At 37.9% G+C, this 18932-nt stretch overlaps 1 protein-coding gene across 2 annotated transcripts in view; it reads right to left on the bottom strand.

Annotated features, from left to right (window-relative positions):
- CHM (CHM Rab escort protein) overlaps positions 1–18932 on the bottom strand; it is a 139872-nt gene that overhangs the window by 57838 nt on the left and 63102 nt on the right. For both annotated transcript variants that reach the window (XM_038415687.2, XM_043491826.1), the window contains exons 6-8: positions 14158–14274; positions 13450–13570; positions 10349–10574 (exon numbers count right to left, since the gene is read on the bottom strand). In XM_038415687.2, the coding sequence (XP_038271615.1) occupies positions 10349–10574; positions 13450–13570; positions 14158–14274 (464 nt within the window). The remainder of the gene's footprint in view (positions 1–10348; positions 10575–13449; positions 13571–14157; positions 14275–18932) is intronic.

Raw genomic sequence — 18932 nt, 5'->3', positions numbered from 1 at the left:
AGTATTACTACTGTCTACTATGCATCCGATGAAGTGAGCTGTAGCTCACGAAAGCTTATGCTCAAATAAATTTGCTAGTCTCTAAGGTGCCACAAGTACTCCTTTTCTTATTACTATTGTCCGTTTCACTCTGAGTGTTATGCAGTAGAAATACTATTGATGTTTCCCATACTGCAGGGAAATATTTAAATGCTCTCTCAGTGCAATAAACTGCTTGCTTTTATTGAAAACATTTCTATTAGGTTACTAAATCTATACACTTTTAGCCTAAACCACTTGACAACATCCTTATAACCACCCAAAGCAGGATTCCATACTGTATATTCTAGTATTCTGAAGAACACCAAGTATTCAGCCAGTGAAGTAGTTAGTAATTACTTAAATAGCTCCAGTGCTTTCAAATAACTTATTTAAACACAGACATACAAATAGCACAGTTTGTGAAGAGAGTTCACCTCTAAGAGGGATACTATTATTCACAAAGGTCTTCATATACTGTACTTAGAATGTATGTTTCAACATAAAGGTTATTTCCAAATTAAAAAAGTCTCTTCCTGTCCAAACCTGAGAAATAACGTGGGCAAGGACACAAAAAAGCATTTCATAGCTTTATTAACAACAATGCTCACTGATCTGTGAATAACCTGAAAAAAACGGGGATTATTGAGTTACTTTACCAATCTATCCATCCATCATAAGAGAACAGGTCTCAAAATGATGGATTATCTCACCTCCCCAATGTTTATTCCAAGGAAGACCCTCTCCTCAAGGGAAGAACAAACAGATCATACAAACAATCATGCTAATTACACTTTACCCATTTTGAATCCCTATGCCAATATGAACTGTAACTAAAGAAAAATATGGCTTTTTTTTTAAATTGCTATGTCGAGAGCCACAGTATTTAAATTAAATGCAAGTAAAAAGTTCAGAAAAGGGGAACAAGGTAAGTATTGTTCATATTTAGAACTTAAAGAAAATGTGTCTAAGTATTGACTTGATTCATATTTACAGAACTTCCAAGATGAATTTTCAGCTTAAAGAAATGAAGTTCTCTTAAAAATTGATATAAATCTATACAAATATGCAAAGTACACATTTTAAAATTTAGGACTCAACTCAGATCTTAGATATGGATAACATATCACATTATCTGATAAAATCAGCTGTCCTGTTTTCACAGATATATTCCATAGCTAATTTCATAAAAGCTCAATGCTATCTTCCCACATATCTGACACAATGTTAAGTTAACATGTCTCAATTTTCCATATTTTATTAACATGCCAACTTTTATGCTCGCAAATTTACGGAAAAACTATGCAAGTTGCTCAAATCTGGAGTTAAGGCAGTTATTCTATTCCTTTACAGCTACAAATTAAAAAAAAAAAAAAAAAAAAAAAAGACTTACTCAATATCAAATTCGTTGCAAGTCTTGGTACAAACCCGAAAGTTCTCCAACAAAATCAAATCATAAGCATTGTTCTAATCTACAGACCTTGGGAAAAATATAGGCTTTCCAGAAGACATGACAGCAATGCTATTGGACTCATCCTGGAAGGCTTGAACAAATCACATGGATGTCTCAAATGCAAGAGCACATCATCTCTTATCAATCTCTGAACCTTTGGTTTCTTACAAGAAGTTTCTAGATCCATCCTACAAAACCAACTATACCCTAGACTAGATTCTCAGGCTGCATATAGATTTTGGAAATGCATCTTAATCAGAACTTCCCCCTCATCACAAGAGAAACAGCTACCATCATTATTTTCATGATCGGACTCCAATTTCAGTTAGGATTCCTAGGGTCCACCTGTATTTCCTCCTGGATCTCTTAATGACAAACTGAGATCAGAGCCAGAATGAAAAACGGATGAAGATGAACCCAAATAAGATTAAGGTGATATTGGTAGAAATAAGATAGCACTTCAAAGAACTCTCCTCTTGTAGCTCACGAAAGCTTATGCTCAAATAAATTTGTTAGTCTCTACGGTGCCACAAGTATTCCTTTTCTTTTTCCTCCTCCACAGTAACTTCACCCAGTGTAATCTATCTGCAGTTCTACTTAATCCACAGCCTTGGGGAGCTCTACATTCCACTCTGAAATGCAAATAGCCTTAATGGCAAAAAAAATACCCACTACTGTCAGCGGCTGGGCCAGAAAATTGCACCCAAATCCCGCTGGTCTCAGGATCTGGCCATAATGATCCATTTATTCTTAACATCTAGGCTTAACTATCAGTTCTCTGTATCTACAAAATGAAGTCTTATGTCTTGAAACAATATTCGTTATTTCAAAATGCAAGAACCCACTTGCTTATCAACACAGCTCATAGGGAACAAATCACTCTAAATTACTGCTTTTTGTACATGTTCCCCATTGAAAATAGGAGTCTTCCTCAATTTTAAAAGCTGTGCACGGAATTCCTCCAGGCTACCTGAAAAAGTCTCTCTCTCCACCACCTCCCATGACAGCTTTGTTCCAAATAGGTCAACCAACAGAGAGCCACAAAACCTTAACAGGAAACAGAGACTGTAGAACTCACTGCCAGAAGTAATAAAAAATCATCTATAGACTCCACTGCATTCAGACAGAAGGCAAAACTCACCTCTTGCCTAAGCTTTCTAGCAAGGGTATCTTTTTGCATTCCAACAATCTCTCTTCTATTTTCAATAATAATTTAAAAGCTCAACCTGGCTTTTGTGGTCAGGAAAAGTGTTACCATTTTTTCCTCTTGGAAGGTGCTCAGATACTTTGGTAATGTGTGTTAATATGTGAACATAAATAGGTATAGAAGTACACAGTATTTTAATAAAGTTAGCATGAAACAATACAATACTATTCCTACATTGAGTATTTCTCTAGGTAATTTTCTCATTATCTTGTAAATATTATAAACCCACTCGCTTCTATTCTATACTTGCAGGATGGAAGTTTTCTGTGAAAAAACACATTTCAGAGCTGCTTGCTTTTATATCAGTTATAGTCAGCGGTGCTGGAACAATTTGTATTGTGGAAGTGCTGAGAGCCATTGAACCAAACTGTAAACCCTGTATATGATGGAAACTACTTCAAGCAGGGGTTATAGACGAGTATTTCTGAAAAAAATTTGGGGTGAGAGGGAGGCAGACAAGCTAGAATAGAAGTCTTGAGCAAATTGTTGCTCTGAGCCAAATCTCATGTCTTTCAAAAAAGTCTGAAATAGAAAACAGTAAATTACTGGGGAACATGAAAGGCCAAAGTAAGTAAAAATGACTCATCAGGACATTCTTCTAAAAACCTAGGAATTAATGCATACCTCACTCCTTTCTTTATAATATAGTTAGATGCGCTTTCCAATCCTTCTCAAAATAAAGTGTCCATCTCTATCAAATCAATTTAAGCCTCCTTCCTTCTACTGCTGCCTTTGCAGTTTAATATTTCAACTACCGTATATAAAGAAATTCTGCCCGATTCAATTACAAATAGCCCCTCACCTCTAAATCATGTTCTCTGGTTCATAAATGAGTTACTACACCAAATGGCTAATTAACATACATTCTGGATTTTAAGATGACCATGAAAATCTCCCATAACCAAGTTACTGTATTGGCCAAGTCAAGCTTTCTTGCGAGTTAAACCTCCCAACCCAGGAAACATTTTGGTTGTCCTTTAATGGTTTCCCTACAATGCAAAGATCAAAATTATACTAAATATTCTGAACGCTCAATAACTAGTGCCTTATACAGTGTAGTGCAAGAATAATTTGTGCTGCATATTGATTGTGATCTTGGCACTCAATCTCTGTTTCCCAGAAGATGCTGAAGTGCTGCATTATTTTACGTATTGTATTTCCAAGGTAGCTGAGTTACAAAAGTATGCTGGTGCTGTCTTCCTAATAGAGAAGTTTTCCATATCAATTCCCTATTCTTATTGCATATACCTCACATTCAACTGGTTAGGAATATAAACAGAACTCCATTCTAGAGGTGTGAGAGGCTTTTCTTCAAGGTATGGGACTCATTTTTTTTTGTTCAAGCAATAATTCCAGATACTGTCTCAGAAGAAAGGAAGAATGATTTAGGTCTCATATCAACATGTTAAAAACAAAGGAAGCTATAATAAAGGCTGGGAAAAGTTCCTTTGCTTGTAAGCATGGAACAACATGAAGATTCCAATGACCTTTCTTATAACACAAATCCAATTTATGGAGATAGAAATCTCACATCTGTACCTTGGCATACTGGGAGGTTCATAACAGTGACATAAAATAGTTCATTTTTCTCTACTAAAATATACCTGTTTAAACCAATAAAGAATTAATGCTGCTTTTATTCACTCAAATGTCTTCAGTACTTATAAAGTGTTGTACTGTTTATGAAGAATCCGTTTAGAATGCAAGGATGTGACTTACAAATGTCTTTGAATCATTCACATAAATATGCATGTATGCCATTTATAACAGTAGCCTTGATGAGAACACACTGTAGCTGGCTGCAAGAAATGCTTAAGAGGCTTACATTAAAACAGAATATAGAACGGTGGTTAGAAATCACAGAACAGGTGACACCTTATTCTGATAACCTGGTGATAAAAACTGTAGGATATGATATATAGGCAGTAGGAGTTACAACTTTACTATACAGACTGAACAATATACTTCAGATATTGTTCAGTTTTAGCAAGACAATACCCATGGTAGGTCATCTATAATATAAAAAATGAAGTTGTGACTGCTTTCTAAATTGTTTCAATATTCATTTAAAACAAGAAATGTTAAGATTTCAGGTTTTTATTTTTATTACAGTAGTACTTTAAATCTTCTAAAAAACTGATATGCTCACAACTTGACATAAAGCAATTAGTCTCAAGCCTCATAGACAATCTCCTTTCTCCAACTATAAATGTTGGCCATTACTTGAAATAAAAGTACCCAAAATAGTGGAATACCATGGGCACAATCAAAAAGTTTGTCCAGTTTGAAGAATTCTTATAGTCCCAGGGATATTAACTAACAACGATAGGTAAAAAATATCCAGAGAGAAGTGTGTTAAAGACTGTGTGCTCCCTTTAAACCTATCACTGGTGTAAAACAGAATACTGCCTGTCTGGCCATTGAGCCAACGACTCCTTAGGTCTTCTGTAAACGTGTGCCAGTGAAATTGTAATGAGGAAATTCCACTTTTTGATGGGAAATGAAGAAAACATTTATCTCACTGTTTGTTTGAAAATAAAATATCACCTGCTTGAAGGTGGTTAGTGATTTAGAATATCAGAAGACATCACAGTGAGACAGGTTAGTAAGCAGAGTATTAGAGTGGCTAAATGGTGAGAAGTCACCATCACTGCAGTCTGATTCCCATGTGCAGACCTCTCAGCCCAAGTGAAGTTCTGCTGAAGTAAAGTGAGCATAACAATCCACCCACACCGATGCAGCTATAGGATTGGGGGCCATAATGTCAAAAATACATAAATATTTGCTTAGTTAAGAAGTTGGTGAACTGTGTATTTTGTCATCTAAGATTATCAGAAATTAAGAATAAGCCATTTTGTAAAGGAAGGCCTAAAAGCCTACTGCACACATTAAGTTACTGAATTCTCATTTGCAATTCAGAATTGGATACGTGCTCAAGACATCTGATGAAAAACAAATTGCAAAAACAGCTGACAACAGTAAACCCCATAAACAAAATTTTACTGACACAAATCATTGAATTGAAATCAAAATCACAATTTAGAAATTAGGCAGAGGACTGTTACTCCTAAAGTATACAGACGTGCTCCTGAGGAACTCAACCCAGAAATGGTACAATGAAACTTATTTTTCATATTCAGTGTTTATGCAAGACAAATATGTAACTACTATCTGGACACTTGCTCAAAAGATGTTGCAAACTCGTTTGTCTGAACTAAATGAAAAGGTCTCAAACTTAACTGAAACTGAATTTATCTGCTTCAGGTGCAGAAATCCTGGCACCTGTAAAGTAGTACACCGTTTGCCTGTAATGGCTGCTGCCTTTTTTTCCCATGCATTTAACCACCTGTCAAGGCAAATCCACACAGGGTTTTCACGTAGTCACAGATGTTAGGGATAAATCAGGACATTCTATACTGACACTAGCTATCAGTGCCAATACCACCATGTCCTTTCTCTGAGTGAAGAGGGCCCTTCAATTCACAGCAATGGTTGTGGCAATGTATATTCAGAGAGTATACACCTCCCTATCCCCCCCATCACTGTGGTACTGAGAGATCATATCCACCCTCTAGCCAGCTAAATTTGGACCCAATGCTGCTAGGATGACCCTTCCAGCTGTAAGTGGCCTAAAAGCTGGAATCCTTTTATCAGAGAAGAGAAATTACGAGTCCATTGTTGAGATTAGAAAGGAGGAAAGTGATTATTGAACACACTCAAAGGAAACAATGGCAAAGCATGTGTAAAAATGACCACACCCACTGCAGTCTAAACAACAACCCATATCAGACCTTGTAACGATATTTATAGAAAACCCACTCTCAGATACCGTCACAAATCCAAAGCATCCTGTTGGTCCTATACCAATAATTACAATACACATAATTTTTACTTCAAGTGCACAAGTTAGCACCTGCACAAGGTGGGTGAGAAAGTGGCTTACCAGCCATGTAAGAGGAGATTCCTGTACAATGTCATGCTTCCAAAGGCTATCTAAACTATCAGGGAGAGGGAGTAATCTGGTGCTCAGTGGTGCCCATTTTAGAACATAACAGCCATACTAGGTCAGACCAAAAGGTCCATCTGGCTCAGTATCCTGTCTTCCAACAGTGGTCAATGCCAGGTGCCCCAGAGGAAATGAACAGAACAGGTAGTCACCAGGTGATCCATCCCCTGTCACCCATTCCCAGCTTCTGGCAAAGAGAGGCTAGGGACCCCATCCCTGTCTATCCAGGCGAATAGCCATTGATGGACCTATCCTACAGGAGCTTATCTAGTTCTTTTTTTAGTCTTGGCCTTCACAACATCCTCTGGCAAGGAGTTCCACAGAATGACTGTGCGTTGTATGAAAAAAAAAAAATACTTCCTTTTGTTTGCTTTAAACCCGCTGCCTATTAATTTCATTTGGTGACCCCTACTTCTTGTGTTATGAGAAGGAGTAAATAACACTTCCTTATCTACTTTCTCCGCAACAGTCATGCTTTTATAGATCTATCCTATCCCAACTTAGTCGTCTCTTTTCTAAGCTCAGAAGTCTCAGTCTTATTAATCTTTCCTCATATGGAAGCCGCTCCAAACCCCATATCATTTCTGTTGCCCTTTTCTGAACCTTTTCCAATTCTAATTCATCTTTTTTGAGATAGGGTGACCACATCTACACACCGTATTCAAGATATGGACCTACCATGGATTCATATAGAAGCAATATGATATTTTCAGTCTTATTATCTATCCCTTTCTTGATGATTCCCAACATTCCGTTCGCTTTTTTAACTGCTGCTGCGCATTGTATATAGTTTTGAGAACTATCCACAATGATTCCAAGATCTTTCTTGAGTGGTAACAGCCTATTTAGACCCCATCATTTTAGATTTATAATTGGGATTATGTTTTCCAATGTGCATTATTTTACATTTATCAACATGGAATTTCATCTGCCATTTTGTTGCCCAGTCACCCAGTTTTGAGAGATCCATTTGTAGCTCTTTGCAGTCTGCCTGGGACTTGAGAATTTTTGAGTCTGCAAATTTTGCCACCTCACTGTTTACCCCTTTTTCCAGATCATTTATGAATAAACTGAATTGGACTGGGCCCAGTACACACCACTATTTACCACACCTGTGGGACACCACTATTTACCTCTCTCCATTCTGAAAACTGGCCATTTATTCCTACGCTTTGTTTCCCATCTTTTAAATAGTTACCAATCCATGAGAGGACCTTCCCTCTTATCCCATGACAGTCTACTTTGCTTAAGAGCCTTTGCTCTAGTCTGACTTCCTGGCCCCTCTAGAAACATGTACTCTACTGTCATACATATAAAGGGAAGGGTAACAACCTTTATATATGCAGTGATATCAAATCCCTCCTGGCCAGAGGTACAGAATCACTTACCTGTAAGGGATTAATCAGTTCCATGATAGTTGGCACCTAGTTTACACCTGACCAGAAGGACCAATGGGGAAAAGGTACTTTCAAATCGGGAGTTGGGGGAGGGGGGCAAGGTTCTGTTTGTGCTTTCTATGTGTTCCCTCTCAAGACAAAGAGAGACCAAGCAAGTAATCCAGCTTCTACTGAAATTATATATCTAAAATACAGAAATTGTAATAGCAAGGAAATGGGTTAGTTTATCTTTTGTTTTAGCTTGTGAATTTTCCCATGCTAAGAGAGAGATTTATTCCTTTTTTTGTAACTTTGAAGTTTTGCCTAGAGGGGAATCCTCTGTGTTTTAAATCTTATTACTCTGTAAAATTACCTTCCATCCTGATTTTACAGAGGTGCTTCTTTTACTTCTTTCCTTTATAATAAAGTTCTGCTTTTAAGAACCTGATTGGTTTTTAGTGTCCTAAAAACCCAAGGGTCTGGTCTGTGCTCACCTTGTTTACCTATTTGGTTAGTATATTATTCTCAAGCCTCCCCAGGAAAGGGGGTGAACGGGTTTGGGGGGATATTTTGGGGAAACACTTGTCTAACTCACTTGGTGGTGGCAGCGGTACCATGCAAGGACAAGGAAAGATTTGTGCCTTGGGGAAGTTTTTAACCTAAGCTGGTAGAAATAAACATGGGGGTCTTTCATGCGGGTCCCCACATCTGTACCCCAGAGTTCAGAGTGGGGAGGGAATCCTGACATAGTGAGATGATTAACCTATTAGCTAGGCTTTGGAGCCGAGGAAACGTGTGTCACTGTCATGGCCCCAGCAATTATACTAGAACAAGAGAACAGCTGTGTATTGTCAGAGAAGTATGATCAACAAGTTTTTATTTTAGAATCAATGCCTCTCCTTATCTTAATGATTTTCAAGGATTGGGTGTAGTACAGAGGTATGAGAATTTTTGAAGTAAGAACCCAGAACTGCAGTACTTGTACATTCTGTGAACAACGTAGTATCAGGACTCAGAAAACTGTCAAATGATACTGGAATCCATTCTAATCCTTGTACTTTTCCATTGATGAGGTGGGAGTGGGGACAAGCGCAGACAAAAGATTCCCACCTTGTGCCAAAGCTATGGGGGGGAGGACGGACCAAAAGAGGTGGCCAGTCATGAAAAAAACCCTGCTTACAACCTAAGATATCTGCTGGAACTAACAAGGACTGTACCAGAGGAAAGGATTGGGCCCAGACTAGGAAGGACTCTAATCTGTGAAAGAAGTTTATTGGAATATCTTTGAGGGTGAGATATTACCTGTAATCAGTTTCTTAATGTATTAGGCTTAGACTTGCATGTTTGGTTTTATTTTGTTTTGTGACTTACTTTGTTCTGGTTGTTATTACTTGAAATCACTTAAATCCTACTATTCATACTTAATAAAATCACTTTTGTTTATTAATAAACCCAGAGTAAGTGATTAATACCTGTAGGAGTAAACAGCTGTGCATTTCTCTCTATCAGTGTTACAGAGGGCAACAATTTATATATAAGCTTTCTACAGACTAAAACAGATTTATTTGGGCTTTGGATCCCATTGGGAACTGGATATTTAGGTGTTGTAGACAGGTAACCTGCTGAGCTGTTTGCAGTTAAGTCTGTAGCTTTGGGAGCGTGGACTAGGCTCTGGGTCTGTGTTGCAACAGGCTAACATGTCTAGTTTAACAAGACAGGGTTCTGGAGTCCTAAGCTGGTAGGGAAAACAGGCTCAGAGATAATTTCAGCACATCAGGTGACAGTCCCAAGGAGGTCTTTGTGACCGAACCCGTCTCACTGCCAACAAGTGCAATGGGATCCCTTTTAGGAACACAGTGTTTTAAGTGACTTACTACTGTTCTGAAAAGGTAATGTAGCACATTTATAATGTAGTAATGTATTACTGCCATGACTGCCCATCATTGATAGCCAGTCAAAAAGTTCTACTTGCAGTCAGTCATCATTAAATTTATGCCATATTATTTAACGTAGCAGAATCTTAAAATTTCTGCTTTTTAAAATGAAAACAGATGAACTTTTACCCCCTTCTTCTAAACAGTCACACTGAAATGGCCAGTTGAATGCTACACTGCTCTAAAAGCAATCTCTTTTCTAAAAACTGTAAGAACGAGCTGAGAATTTTCTATTCTACAAAAATACAAGGCAAACAAAAGTAATGTTATTACAAGTCTACAGAAATGAGTTAGCATAAGGTTATCAAATATTTCCACTTACTATAAAAAAAAAATATAAAAAGTCCTGCTTACCTGCAGAAGCATTGTGGGATCTCTCCTTGACCATACAAAGGAAACAAAAAGGGTGTATTGCCATAGCGGCCAAGACACTGAAGAAAGTGCTTTGTTGCCTTGAGTCCATCTATGGTGCCACTGTCAGCCTCCGACACCATTGAAATAGAATGCAGAATAAAGTGCTGCAAGTTAGATGTTAATTTCTGGGTTTTCAAGTATTCTGAAAATTTACGTTCCTTGTAATCTGTTACAGAAAAAAAAATACAATTCAAGTAAAGGATGCAATTTAACATGGCAATTTTTCCCCATTACAATTCCAATTAAAAATATTTAAATGTAAGAATGTTTCTTTTAAAGGTGAACACAAAAGAAAATATTACAGTTTAGTAATGACAACTTAATTTTTCAATGTGTCTATTTGGAAATGGGTAAGCCAAACCAACAGAAGTTAAAAATGGACTGTCAGCCTTGACTTTGAATTAAAAAAAGAATCTCAAAAAACTCACTTTTAAGACTGACAGAAATCCACTGCCTGTGAAGAGGCTCCAGTAGTCTGGCAGGTTTTAGGAGAAGAGAGTAGTAGTGACACATCTAAAAATGTTTTCATCTATTCAATGAGTTAGGCCTGATCTAAATATAATTTTTGTACAATTTAGCTATTTCTTTTAGGGATGCAGTTTCCTACCAAACTAGTGAAATTCCCTAGTGTGGACAGTTATATCAGCATAAAGGTGCCTTTATACTAGTATAGATTATTCCCAGAAGGAAAAAGGATAAGCTCAAGTGGGATGAGGCATCTTGAAATAGGTTGCATCACTTGGGAGACACGGATGTTGTAACATTTTAATTATATGGGTGTAGTTAAAGCATACAAGCTCTTAGAACAGCATTCTGAATGCTGAACACTTGGAATATACAGACGCTCCACGGGTTACGCAAGACCCGACGTACGCAAATTCACACAGAAAAAGTTCCACAAGCCAGAAACAGGATTTTCGAGTTGCGGAAATTTTTGCGTAATGTAGGGGGTATACATTTCTGACTTACACAAAATTCAAGTTATGAAACACTTTCCAGAACAGAACGATTGCCTAAGTTGGGGGGGCATCTGTATTGTAAATGGCTGACTTATTATTCATAAAAAAAGCAACAACTGAGTGGAGATGGGATGTACCAGGGAATGAAGAGCAGATGATTAGGATTTTCTTTCCTTTTTTTAATATTATTGTTGATACACTTGTAGATACATAAATCCTTAAGAAGCTATCTGAATGCAGATATTGCATGTCTGCAACATTTCTCATACTTAAAATAGAAAATTCAAATATTGTGTTAAATTTAATTACCATGGTTAATAAATTTTTCTTTTTCATTTAAATGGCACCCGCTGTATTTCAACTACTCATGTCATTTTATATAATTAAGAAGTCTTTTTTCTTAGGCTTATTCTGGTCATTTCAAAATTCAGGACTATAATTCAGACATTTCCTACAGTGCAATGACAAATATTACAAAAGTATATTTTCTATCTCAACTTCAGCCACTGTTTTATTACAAATATATTTTACTACCTATGTACAGCCATGCCGCAAATCATAAAATACACTACATTTTCTTTTATTGTATTGTCTTTATAAAAAAGATAGCTCAGCCTCTCTCCATTTTAGGCTTCCTATATAATATTACATTTTAGAGAAAAAGCTTTTGAAAAAATTCACTGCCATGCACTCCCCATTAGAAATCTACCCTTCCAAATGAATATAATGGTCTCAAGAGGAGCAGCTTTAAAGTTCCGAAAAATTTCAATTAGTTAAACTTAACTAAAAATGTATCCAGTTATTTCAAGGGCGGCTTTAAATCTGGTAAAGTCTGTGTAACTATCTCTTGAAGTAAAATAAATCTAATGTCATGCTAGTATATGAATCAATGAATTGCATCTAAAATTGATGTGGTGTCTCCTTTTTGGTACCTAATAAATTTTCTAAATACCACCTTATATTCTTTCTCTGAGCACCTCTATTTCTTCCACCAGCAGCAAACCTGAAATTGCCTGTAATCTATAAAGCACTTTGGCCTAATGAATTTTTACCTTCAGGATCTCTCAGAGTTCATCACTAGTCCGTCACATACTTCCCTCTGCTAGTTTTATCATTTCATTATCTATATTGACCAATTCTCTTTTCTGGCACATGCTTGGCATCTTGCCTGCTATCATTTCAGCCACCCAATCCAATGGTCATATTCAGCCAAAGCAACTCCAAATTCACTTACCCTCCCTTAAACACATTCCAAGATGATAACTAACATACTCAAATACATCCTTTGCTCAAAAGCAAAGCCATTTTATATTTTCAATCATCTATTAAGGCACCTGGATTCTTCAGTCTCTGAAATCTTTCTAATGTCAGCTTCTTCTCCTCAGTGTTGCCATTTTATTTTCCACGTATTTTCTAACTCAGACCCTAAATTTTAGAGGGCAGAGAATGCCTCAGGCAAACTACTCTCTCATTCCAGGATTGGAGTGCACATCACTACATCCTTTGACATCTTCAGTAGCTTCCAATCCAAAATAGCCTTGATTTTCATAGTTTTCCTTGGGCTCGGCTTGTTTTTCTTTGATTACTGTCCACCTATTCCTACAGCTCTATGCCTGCCCAGAACAACTGCTTCCAGGTATAGAGTTAAAACACCTTTTTTAGGATAGAAGATGGACTCATTGTACATGAGTACTCCTTGTACATGTACATGGTTTACAGCAACATCTGTTAAGGGTATCAAAAATAAGATGTATTCATTATCCAAAAGAGAAAGAAAACCATGTATATCATATCATGTTAGCAAATACTTCAGTAAAAAAATAGTTAACTTTATAACATTTTGCAAACCAGCAGCAATATACAATGGAAACAAGGGGGGGAAAAAGTGAAATTGAGAAAAATAAAGGAGTGGGAGTTGGAGAAGCAGAATTTAATATCGAAGTGAAAAGGTCAGGAAACGGTCAAAACATGCTTTGAAATTGAATCCATAAAAGTAATAGGGTGAAAACAGAGAAGCACTATTAAAACTACAGGTAACTGAACGAACACATGGCTGTGCAACATTTCAGTGAAATGCACTACCTTGGTATTCCTCGGGATGTTGTTCATAGTCCAAACAAAATGTCAAAAATTTCATTAGCATTCGCTTTTCCACCATAGTGAGCTGTTTGCTGTTGAAGACATCTGCTCTGGAACAAGGTACCTGGAAAATAATATTTTAGTTGTTTTTCAAAGGGAAGAAAGGAAAAAGATTTGTTATATTGATTACCTGCTGAGCATTTTAATATTCATCTATTCCCAATAACTAGAATATCCTGATACCTTGTTTTTGTTTTTCTTTCTTTATTTTCCATCAGCTTCAACAGCATCTTTGCTGACTGCAGAGATACTTAAACATGAACAACTTTTCTTAACTCTACCAAATAACTCCTGTTGCCATTGGCCTAATAATGGCATTTCCCTCCTAACCAGGAGCAAAAGACAGATCAAGTCTAGCTTTGTTGTCTGAAAACTACAAATTAGCTTTTTTTTTTTTAGATTTAACTGCTGAGTCAATAATAGTTTGACATGATCTTAAGGTCTAAGGCAGTAGTCTACTTAGTTCCACATGCTTCTTTCAGCGGAACAATATCCTAACACTTAATTTATGAAGTGAGACAGTAGAATTACCTGCTTATCACGTCAGAGAACAAATAGAGACATTTTCCAGGAAAAATACTAACAAAACTGCAAAACATCTCATGAATATCAATTTTAATTCAACTTGTATAATGCATTCTTCTACAGTACCTGTTCCACTCTTCCTTCTTGAAATGCAAGAATCCTGGTGACATTTTTGAACTCCGCATATCGGCTAACATTAGACTTAGTTAGGAGGTCAATTAACAGTCCCTGGGAATAGAGCAGCTGTAGAAATCAAGAAAATAAAATACTTGAGGATAAAGAAAAACCAAGCACTTACATCAAAATGAAACAGTTACCTCAGTCGTATCAGATTTATAGGCTCTTTCCCATAATTGCTTATAAATAAGTACTGTGAAATAGGAGGATATGAAGAAATACAAAGATTCAAGAATAAGACAACATTTGGTCAGTGGGAGGGATGAGACACAAAATAGCTGAATGATGGCAACCCATAAGAAAATATGTTCCTATCCATCACTAATATGGTTTTATTGGTTTGGCAAAATCAGCATATTGGGTTCAGTACATGGTGAAGAGGGGAAGCTCTCATCTGCACTACACAGGACTGCTGGCTATCAGATAACACTGCTATATGGTTTCAATAAAAGTTCTGGACATTCTTTTGTGTTTTGTTTGCCTTTCTACATCATCAGAATGGCTACAGAAATGGTCTTCTGCTCTAGTCACTTGAGATTTGAAAGATATACGAGGCTCTGTCCAAGACTACCTCTTTTTCTCCCTTTACAGCCTCTCCCTGGGAGATCTTATCCACTTATAGAGTTATCTGTATACTGGTTAACAAAACAACCCTTTTCTGGCTCCAAGTCCATCTTCTTCTGTCCAGCCCTGCATTTCAGGGTCACCTTTCTAGTATCTAATGAATGGCCAGTGAGCAGCACAAAAATCAACATGGCCAAACATAAACACCTGATTTTTCTCCCTTTAAGCTCTCCCTTCTCTCCTACTACCATGACCAAAAACGTGCTCCACAGCTCTCAGACCTGTAACTTGGGTGTCATCTTAAATTTCACTCTCTCTCGACCCACACACCAAGACCACGTTTTGTGTGTCTTTATAGCATTAGCACAATGCTCCCTCTTTCTATTAGGACCTCTACTAACACAAACAAATAATTAGCAATTTAGTACTCAGATTCATAGATACTAAGGTCAGAAGGGACCATTCTGATCATCTAGTCCGACCTCCTGCACAGCACAGGCCACAGAATCTCACCCACCCACTCCTACAAAAAACCTCACCTATGTCTGAGCTATTGAAGTCCTCAAATCGTGGTTTAAAGACTTCAAGGAGCAGAGAAGCCTCCCTCAAGTCAACCATGCCCCATGCTACAGAGGAAGGCGAAAAACCTCCAGGGACTCTCCAATCTGCCCTGGAGGAAGATTCCTTCCCAACCCCAAATATGGCGATCAGCTAAACCCTGAGCATATGGGCAAGATTCACCAGCCACATACGACAGAAAATTCTTTCCTGGGTAACTCAGATCCCATCCATCTAATATCTCATCTCAGGGGATTAGTCCCATTTACCCTGAATATTTAAAGATCAATTACTTACCAAAATCCCATTATCCTATCATACCATCTCCTCCATTAACTTATCGAGTAGAATATTAAAACCAGATAGATCTTTTGCCCCCACTGCTTCCCTTGGAAGGCTATTCCAAAACTTCACTCCTCTGATGGTTAGAAACCTTCGTCTGATTTCAAGTCTAAACTTCCTGGTGGCCAGTTTATACCCATTTGTTCTTGGGTCCACATTGGTGCTGAGCTGAAATAATTCCTCTCCCTCTCCTGTATTTATCCCTCTGATATATTTATAGAGAGCAATCACATCTCCCCTCAACCTTCTTTTAGTTAGGCTAAACAAGCCAAGCTCCTTAAGTCTCCTTTCATAAGACAAGCTTTCCATTCCTCGGATCATCCTAGTAGCCCTTCTCTGTACCTGCTCCAGTTTGAATTCATCCTTTTTAAACATGGGAGACCAGAACTGCACACAGTATTCTAGGTGAGGTCTCACCAGTGCATTGTATAATGGTACTAAAATCTCCTTATCCCTACTGGAAATGCCTCTCCTGATGCATCCCAAAAACCACATTAGCTTTTTTCACAGCCATATCACATTGGCAGCTCATAGTCATCCTATGATCAACCAATAGATTCATAGATACTAAGGTCAGAAGGGACCATTCTGATCATTTAGTCTGACCTCCTGCACAGTGCAGGCCACAGAATCTCACCCACCCACTCCTATGAAAAACCTCACCCATGTCTGAGCTATTGAAGTCCTTAAATCATGGTTTAAAGACTTCAAGGAACAGAGAAGCCTCCCTCAAGTCAATCATGCCCCATGCTACAGAGGAAGGCGAAAAACCTCCAGGGCCTCTCCAATCCGCCCTGGAGGAAAATTCCTTCCTGACCCCAAATATGGCAATCAGCTAAACCCTGAGCATATACTCCAAGGTCCTTCTCCTCTTCCGTTACTTCTAATTGATGCGTCCCCAACTTATAATTCTTGTTATTAATCCCTAAATGCATAACCTTACACTTCTCACTATTAAATTTCATCCTATTACTATTACTCCAGTTTAAAGGTCATCCAGATCCTCCTGTAGAATATCCCGATCCTTCTCTGAATTGGCAATACCTCCCAGCTTTGTATCATCTGCAAACTTTATTAGCACACTCCCACTTTTTCTGCCAAGGTCAGTAATAAAAAGATTTAATAAGATTGGTCCCAAAACCGATCCCTGAGGAACTCCACTGGTAACCTCCCTCCACCCTGACAGTTCGCCTTTCAGTAGGACCCGTTGCAGTCTCCCCTTTAACCAATTCCTTATCCACCTTTTGATGTTCATATTGATCCCCATCTTCTCCAATTTAATTAATAATTCCCCATGTGGCACGGTATCAAACGCCTTACTGAAATCTAGGTAAATTAGATCCACTGCATTTCCTTTATCTAAAAAATCTGTTACTTTTTCAAAAAAGGAGATTAGGTTGGTTTGGCATGATCTACCTTTTGTAAAACCATGTTGTATTTTGCCCCATTTACCATTGACTTCAGTGTCCTTAACTAATTTCTCCTTCAAAATTTTTTCCAGGACCTTGCATACTACAGATGTCAAACTAACTGGCCTGTAGTTACCCGGATCACTTTTTATTTCCCCTTTCTTAAAAATAGGAACTATATTAGCAATTCTCCAATCATTCGGTACTACTCCTGAGTTTACAGATTCATTAAAAATTCTTGCTAATGGGCTTGCAATTTCAGCTCCCAATTCCTTTAATATTCTTGGATGAAGATGATCTGGGCCCCCCGATTTAGTCCCATTAAGCTGTTTCAGTTTCGCTTCTACCTCAGATATGGTAATATCTACCTCCATATCCTCATTCCCATTTGTCATGCTACCATTAACCCCAAGATCCTCTTTAGCCTTATTAAAGGCTGAGGCAAAGTATTTGTTTAGATATTGGGCCATGCCTAGATTATCTTTAACCTCCACTCCATCCTCAGTGTTTAGCGGCCCCACTTCTTCTTTCTTAGTTTTCTTCTTATTTATATGGCTATAGAACCTTTTACTATCGGTTTTAATTCCCTTTGCAAGGTCAGACTCTACTCGACTTTTCGCCTGTCTCACTTTATCCCTACATGTTCCGACCTCAATTAGGTAGCTTTCCTTGCTGATCTCTCCCATCTTCCACTCCCTGTATGCTTTCTGCTTCTTCTTAATCACCTCTCTAAGATGCTTGCTCATCCAGCTTGGTCTACAACTCCGTCCTATGAATTTTTTCCCCTTTCTTGGGATACAGGATTCCGATAGCTTCTGCAGCTTTGATTTAAAGTAATCCCAGGCCTCCTCTACCTTTAGATCCATAAGTTCTTCAGTCCAATCCACTTCCCTAACTAATTTCCTTAATTTTTGAAAGTCAGCCCTTTTGAAATCAAAAACCCTAGTTGCAGATTTATTTTTGTTAATCCTTCCATTTAGTTTGAACTGAATTAGCTCATGATCACTTGAGCCAAGATTGTCCCCTGCAACCATTTCTTCTATGAGGTCCTCGCTACTCACCAAAATTAAATCTAAAATGGCATCCCCTCTAGTCGGTTCAGCAACTACTTGATGAAGGAATCCATCAGCTATCGCATCTAGGAAAATCTGAGCCCTATTATTACTAGCACTGGTCCTCCAGTCTATATCTGGGAAGTTAAAGTCTCCCATGATCACGCAGTTTCCATTAGTATTTGCTTTATTAAAAACATTAAAAAGGGCTCTATCCATATCCAAATTAGATCCCGGAGGTCTATAGTGCACCCCAAGCACTATCGTAGGAGAAGCTTTACTAGTTATCTTCCCCAATGTAATTTTTGCCCAGACGGACTCTGTCTTATCCATTGCATCGCTTCTTATTTCTTTACATTCTACCTCATCATTGATATACAATGCTACTCCACCCCCTTTACCTTTGTTTCTGTCTTTCCTAAACAGCACATACCCTTCAATACCTGTAGTCCAGTCATGACTACTATTCCACCATGTTTCTGTTATCCCTATAATATCTGGTTTCACTTCCTGCACCAGTAGCTCTAGTTCCTCCATTTTGTTACCTAGGCGCCTCGCATTGGTGTACAAACATCTTAATTTCTATTAATTTGCTATTCTCCAGTCTCTCCCCTGTTCCCTCTCGCTGCAAGTTCTTTCCATTCCTATTTTCCCTTATAATCCTCTTAAACCCATCCTGTATCCTCCTGGGGCTCATATTTGGTGTAGTCTCCCTTGACTCTTCCCCTTTTCCTATAGGACTAGCTTCTTTTCTCTGCTTCCTTACCCTTCCAGCTTCAACAAGTACCTGCTGAGCCTC

The sequence above is a fragment of the Dermochelys coriacea genome, chromosome 9 (assembly GCF_009764565.3).
Source record: "Dermochelys coriacea isolate rDerCor1 chromosome 9, rDerCor1.pri.v4, whole genome shotgun sequence".
NCBI classification, from domain to species: domain Eukaryota; kingdom Metazoa; phylum Chordata; order Testudines; family Dermochelyidae; genus Dermochelys; species Dermochelys coriacea.
This window is presented reverse-complemented; position numbering and strand designations above follow the sequence as displayed.